Source organism: Akebia trifoliata, chromosome 2, assembly GCF_017979445.1.
Source record: "Akebia trifoliata isolate Shusen 1 chromosome 2, ASM1797944v1, whole genome shotgun sequence".
Taxonomy (NCBI): domain Eukaryota; kingdom Viridiplantae; phylum Streptophyta; class Magnoliopsida; order Ranunculales; family Lardizabalaceae; genus Akebia; species Akebia trifoliata.
The window spans coordinates 4389323-4396401 of NC_141376.1; the positions used below are offsets into that span (position 1 = coordinate 4389323).

At 37.3% G+C, this 7079-nt stretch overlaps 1 protein-coding gene across 1 annotated transcript; it reads left to right on the forward strand.

Moving 5' to 3' along the window:
- The first annotated feature begins 1879 nt into the window (after positions 1–1879).
- On the forward strand, positions 1880–5918 carry LOC147408938 (glucan endo-1,3-beta-D-glucosidase-like). Its single transcript, XM_086423899.1, has 5 exons — positions 1880–2088; positions 2698–3362; positions 4628–4951; positions 5139–5418; positions 5596–5918. The coding sequence occupies exons 1-5, from the start codon at positions 2019–2021 to the stop codon at positions 5631–5633; spliced, it is 1377 nt and encodes a 458-aa protein (XP_086280025.1). The 5' UTR covers positions 1880–2018; the 3' UTR covers positions 5634–5918.
- Positions 5919–7079: the final 1161 nt, after the last annotated feature.

Below are 7079 nucleotides of genomic sequence, written 5' to 3' on the forward strand. Positions count from 1 at the left end.
CACAGTTTAAATGAGATTAGAATCTTATATTCATTATTGGATGTCATGTCGAGAGTTAATCTGTTTTTTTACCTTTTAAACTCTCTTCGTCATTCGTTTCTCTTTAAGAAAGAGTAATAATTCCAGCTTGGGAATCCATCTAAAAGCCGCCACCATCTTCGGAGGGTAGTATCGGCTTTTCCTTTAGAAGGATAGGGTCAATTATTAGTCTATTTTGAAATTCATCAACCATCCACGTGGTGAACGCATGACCCCTCTGACTAAAATAAAACCTTTTTCACACTATCTCTTCTTATAGTTATTGAGAACTGCTATTGGCACATCAATTCCTAGGTAAATTACCAAAGAATTGCATAGGGTTAGTGTGACATTAGCAAAAATTGGTGTGTCAATAGTAGCTATCTATTTTTATTTCTTTTTAGCTTTAAGATTACATGTCCCAATCACGATCTATTATGTCTAATTGAAAACTAACATGAAGGAAATTAATTTACAATATGATTTTGGTCAAGTTTGTGGAATTCAATGAGTAATGTATTAATAGATTACATATTCAATCCTTGTGATTTTTCTTAATTTTCTTATGAGTTTTGCTAGAGTGACACAAATGAAGACATTGGGGTAATAAAATGATGTGGTGTCGTGTGTATTACCGTAGATGCTTTTTCGTGAGATACAAGTAAAAAGCATCTATGGTTATGTGCGCGCCACCTCATCATTTTTATCACTATTGTGTCTCCTATTTGTGTCATTCCATCATTTTCCTTTTCTTATTAGGTTCAGCGAGTTGATCATACCATGGTGCTAAATAAAAATATGATTGAGAGTTTCATTATATTCACATGGAAAATGAATATTGAATCAAACTTATTTTTAACTTTTATTTATGATTAGTGTTACAATATAAAAAAGTGTGTACAATTCTCAAAGTACACATGTCACTGTGATTCTCGACAATTTGTGCCTGACTTGACAAGAAAAATCTCAAAGATGGAAAATCGTTCAAGTTTGTTCCTTTAAGTTACAAAGGCTGCTTGGGTCAGCCAAACCCAAAACCTAATTGGTTGAACCCGACCTTAGGACAGGCTTGGGCACATTTAACTAGGGTTTAGGCAAAAAAAAAAAATTGATTGAATCATATAAGATTGAATTTGGGCATAAGCATTAGGTTGGTTATAATTTAAAAAAATTAAATATATTTATTTATTTTTCATTCACATTTCAAACTTCAATTAATCATCTTCTTCTTCTGTACATTTACTTATAATTTCATGTATGTGAACTTGAAAATATATTTTTAACACAAATAATTGTGAATTTTATATTTTTTATATCATTTACTTTATATAAGTCATTATAATTACTAAACTATTTACAACTAATCTGGAATCAAACAACCCAACTTGAGTTGGGTTTAGGTTGAGCATTTCATTCTCGAGGTTAGGTTGGGTGTGGGCATAAGTTGGTGTTTGTCAAGTGTGGATTAGAGGTGGGTTGATCTACAATCTAGCCCAACCTATTCGAGAAGCATCCCTAATTGAAACATTGATGAAACACATTAATGGGTAAAATTAAACAATAAATCTCAAATTTCTCTAAAAAAAAAAAGTCGATTCCCATGAGTTACAGTTAGTTGAAGAAAAAATCTACAATTCTTGCACATGGTACGCTGGTGAGTTTTTGAATTAGAAAATCATTATACCAAACCTAACGACCACACGTTTCTCAAAAACTCGGGAAAGTGACTTTCAGTCGTATTTTTTGAAGTTCCTATTTTACCCCCTATCAATCAAGATGTAGACGTAGATGTAGAAAGTAGGAAAGAAGCTGGTCCCACATAGAACCATACAGCTAAGACGAATTTACTTCCACAAGACCTCAATCAGATTTCCACACTTCAATTTATACTCTTCAGTACAATCTATTGTTTTTTTGCAGTTTCGTTTTCTTCCGTCCGTCTATTTCTTGCTCTGTTTACAGAAGAAAAATTGCTTGAGACGCAAGATAACTCTTCCGCCATGGTCAAACTTCTTCAGCTCTCAGCTTTACTCCTTCTTTCCTTTCTCTTTCAAGCTCTCCAAACTGCATGTAAGTTCCAATTTCTTTTAGCAATCTTATAAATGTTTGTTTATTTCTCGAAATTTATCTTCAGATTTTGGTCTCTACTGGAATCTTGATTGATTTCGCACAATTTCATTTTATTAACTGTGTTTCAGTTTTTTCCACAAGAATTATTCTTTTCTGTATAGATTTCTCTTCAATTTCGTTTTTCTTCTTGAATCTTGATCGAACGAACTGAAATTCATTTTCGTGAGAGATTTGCCCCTTTGGGTTCCCTTCTATCAGACTCATATTTTTCAAGGAAATTTCCTTTTTGAATTTCTGGTCTTTTTTCTTGTAAAAAATAAAATAAAACTGATCCACTGCTAATTCGTTTTGTTTTTTCTATTTTGGTCCTTTTAGTTATAAAAAATTATAATTTATTTTTATTCATTTATAATTTTTTTTGTTGATTTCATTTTGCTTCCATCATCAAATCGAAAACTTCAAAATACCTAACGTTTACAGCACGGCGACTCGAATTCAAACACGAACTCCCGATTCGACTCGTCTTGGTAAAATGACGAGCCGAGTTACGGTGAGTTAGATGAGTCATCCAATCCATCCCTCTGTAACGGAAGTAATCTATTTTTGCAGACTCGCAGTCATTTATCGGCGTAAATTACGGCCAAGTTGCCAACAATCTTCCCCCTCCCTCTGCTACTGCAAAACTCCTTCAGTCCACTTCGATCCAAAAAGTCAGATTGTACGGAGCCGATCCAGCGATCATCAAGGCTCTAGCCAACACTAACATAGGCATTGTCCTTGGCACATCGAACGGTGATATTCCAGGGTTAGCCAATGATCCGAACTTCGCGAAACAGTGGATTAATTCCAATGTCGTTCCCTTCTACCCTGCAAGCAACATAATCCTCATCAATGTTGGTAATGAAATCATGAGTTCTGGAGATCAAGGTCTGATGTCACAGCTCTTGCCAGCGATGCAAAATTTACAAAACGCCATTAATTCCGTATCTCTTGGTGGGAAGATCAAAGTCTCAACCGTCCATTCGATGGCTGTGCTCAAGCAATCTGACCCACCATCTTCTGGAAGCTTCGATCCTGCTTTTGCAGACACGATGAAGGGGTTGTTAGGGTTCCTGAGCAACACTGGTTCGCCTTTTACGATAAATCCGTACCCTTTCTTTGCTTACCAGAGTGACCCAAGACCTGATACGTTGGCATTTTGCCTTTTCCAGCCAAATGCTGGGCGAGTCGACTCGGGAACCAAGATCAAGTACACCAATATGTTCGACGCTCAGGTACGGTTGTGGACTTGTGAGCTGTGGGCTTGTTTGTTGGGAACTTGTGAGTGGGCTGGGCTCAGGCTCAGTTTAGCCCATATTTACCTGACTCACGAGTTATTGCAAACATGATAGTCTTTATTATCAAAGCCTTAACCCAAAGATTTGGGTTCTCTTCTCCTCGCTTTTATAGAGCATTTAACTTCGAATATTTTTAATTTTCTTTCAAATGGTGTTAAAATCAGCCTCCTTGAATATGTCCAAACCATCTCTGTTGACTTTCTCTTAATTTATAGCGTATTGTAGCTACCGTATACATCTTTTTGAATTTATTTATTTCTAATTTTATTTTCCCAATCTTTTCATTCATCCATCTCATCTCTATTATAAATGTTTTAACATGACACTTCTTGATAATCCAACATTCAATTCTATATAACATACTTGATTTAACTTTTGTTTTATAAAAAAAAATTCTTTTAATTTGATTTGTATGTGTCAATGACATGGCACTAGAGCACACCTCCGCTTTTCTTTTTGATTGCTAAACCTTTTTTCAATTAGATTAGTAACTCGATGATGGTGGGAATTGAACCCATAGACTTTACCAACTAAGTTAGTTGGCACCTTTACCAGTATAACTATCCATCTTTGATCCTATGGGCAACATTTCTTCAATCTCTCCATCCGTGTGTAATAGACCTGAGGTAACAAAGGTGGTTGCTTCAGGTATTTTAGATCATCAATTTTTACTAGATTTTTTTTTCCTGGGTACCAATACTAAATTTACAATCTACGTACACTGTTTTTCGTTCTACTTATTCTAAAGCCCTTGGACTCCAACATCTCCCTCTCCATAATTCTAGTTTTGTGTCACTCTTCCAGTTCCATCAATTAATTCTACATCTCCAAATAACATACATCGAGGTACATGCTCGTGAATATGAACAGAACAAGCTTTATTTGTAAATCTTATTAGACGTTCGGTTGGGGCTAGGAGCCCACTCGTTTCACTATGAGTACTTTTATCGATGACAAAACAAGCCTTCTTGACCAGGCTTGATCAGATATTTGCTATCGTTTGATGTAAATAATTTGCTTGAATTCTATGAACTCTTCAAGATGCATTGGATGGTTAGGAATATCTGATTGGGTCTATCGTGACCAAGTCGGTTCCTTTGTGGGTTCTTCTAATGGTAGGTCTCATCTCGACTGGCAATTAGGAAACTACTTGCCCGACATTGGTTTGCATGCAACCTCTGACAGTCCAATTTGATGTGCAGGTTGATGCCATTCGATCTGCTTTGAATGCAATGGGCTTCAAGGGTGTGGAAATTGTGGTGGCTGAGACAGGATGGCCTTACCAAGGAGACAACAATGAGGTTGGACCCAGCATTGATAATGCAAAGGCCTATAATGGTAATTTGATCGCACATCTAAGATCTATGGTCGGCACTCCGTTAATGCCTGGAAAATCAGTAGATACATATCTCTTTGCGCTGTACGATGAGAACTTGAAACCCGGGCCAGGATCAGAGCGGGCATTTGGTCTTTTCAAGCCAGATCTCACCATGACATATGATGCTGGTCTTTCTAAGAGTAGCCAGGTGAGAACTTTCTTTATCATTAGTTCCTCTACATTCAAATCTAGAATCTAGCAGTTTTGGACGAGTTATTTATGGTTTATGAACCATTTCTACATATAATTAATTGGTTTGGTTTACATTCACACTTGCTTATATATTATTTTCTTTTAATGTTTTATTTGAATAACATGCATTTTGTTGCTTCAAGACTCCGGTTACTCCAACAAATCCATCACCAAAAGCAAAGCCAACAGGTTGGTGCGTGCCCAAGAGTGGTGTTTCTGATGCTCAATTGCAGACAAATCTCGACTATGCGTGTAGTCAAGCTATCGATTGTAGTCCAATCCAACCAGGCGGTGCTTGCTTTGAACCAAACACCGTGGCATCACATGCTACTTATGCCATGAATCTTCTTTACCAAACTGCTGGCCGGAATCCATGGAACTGTGATTTTACACAAACAGCAACAATAACATCCACTAATCCCAGTAAGTCCACTTGTCACAAAGCAAATCCCATTTAATTAATTAATTTATTTTTTGCTGCTTTACATGCTGACTGATTTAAACAGGAATTAAAGTTGATATTTTGTGTAACAACATTGTCTTTTTTCTCAAGTTACTTGATTTGATGATTACTTTTGTATCAATTCCTATTTTGTATAGGTTATAATGCTTGCATCTATCCTAGTGGAAATACCTGAAAGGGCAAGAAGCTTTTTATCTGATTATTGAAGAATAAAGGGTTGGTGGTGTGCCTTGGTATATGGTGTTCTTATATTCTTAGCATGGTGGGGGTAAGTTGTCTCTCATTATTTATAATGGAAAGGGTGGGGAAACCAGTAGGGTCAGGGTGCAATAATTATGAAAGGAATTCTAGTGGTAGTAATGTCGTCTTCCATAGACGTACCATGTTGCACATGTATGATGTAATGTGTGATGTAAAAGGCTTTGGTCTAGTGCTCTGGTCCAAGCTATTTATTTGTGTATTATTGTTGTTGCTTGGTTGTGCAACCACATTGGCTTCTCAAGATAAGCCCCCCTCCTCTCATCCCTTTCGTTCCTCGTTTTCGTGATTGAAATCATGGATCATATCATCCTTGGAAGCTTTATCCCAAAAATTTGAGGTTCATTCCACTCTATCCCGAACCCATCTCATGTGATTGAAATCATTAGGGGTGCAACTTGGTTCGGGTTGCTTCGGTTTCGAGCAAAATCAGAATCGAACCGACCAAGGTCGGTTCTATTAAATTGAAACCATAACCGAACCGAATTGGTGTAAAACCGAACGAACCGAATTTTATTCGGTTTGGTTTCATGGGTTGCCAAAAACATTTCATCAATAATTAATAATTAAGAAAGAAAAAAAAAAGCATTTTAAATTAAATCTTCTACAGACCATCCTACATGCCATGCTATAGTTACGGATACACAGTATCTGCCAAGGACTTTCAATTAATCGATTTTTAATGATTTTAAAAACTAAAACAAACAAACAAACCAACCCTAAAGAAGACTAACCTGTACTCCATGTATCGATCGAAGGAATCACCAGCCCAACCTTGTGTTTTATTTGCCGCCATGACCGAAAACGAAATCAAACAAAACATATCGCACAAACCCTAAATGCCATCGCTGTCCTCTTCACCATAATTTATCTTCTCTCCCAAATATATGAAATCGCTTTTGATGATCTTCGGTCAAAACCGTCTTCCACGATTCCTCCACGGCTGCTGGACAAGAAAACATCTCCAATCAGATCCACCTTCGTCACCACCGATACTTCCTCTCGGATCGATCGATACTTCCACGATTCCTCCACGACTGCCCAACCTTCTGTTTTGTTTTGTTCGTTCTGAGAGAGAGAAAGAGGGATGACTACCGACCGTCAACCGTCGGATTTGAGCCCGCAATCGCAGGTTAGCTGTAGCACACCACAAAGTCGCACAAAATTGAGAGAGAGAGAGAGAGAGAGGGAGGGAGGACCGCCGAACGCCGGATTTAAGCCCTCACCCGCAGGTTGGCTGCAAGAGAAGAGATGAGATGAGAGAGAGAGAGTAGAGGGAGAACGAAAGCGATGTTTAGGTTTTTATTTTTTAAATCTTATATGGTTCGGTTTTCGGTTTGGTTCTGTTATATATAAAGTCTGA

Bases quoted from the DNA above. Each gene is read 5' to 3' on its own strand.
- LOC147408938 (XM_086423899.1), top strand. From the start codon at position 2,019: ATGGTCAAACTTCTTCAGCTCTCAGCTTTACTCCTTCTTTCCTTTCTC. The intron at 2,089-2,697 runs GTAAGTTCCAAT...CTATTTTTGCAG, and splicing joins TCAAGCTCTCCAAACTGCAT to ACTCGCAGTCATTTATCGGC. The intron at 4,952-5,138 runs GTGAGAACTTTC...TGTTGCTTCAAG, and splicing joins GTCTTTCTAAGAGTAGCCAG to ACTCCGGTTACTCCAACAAA.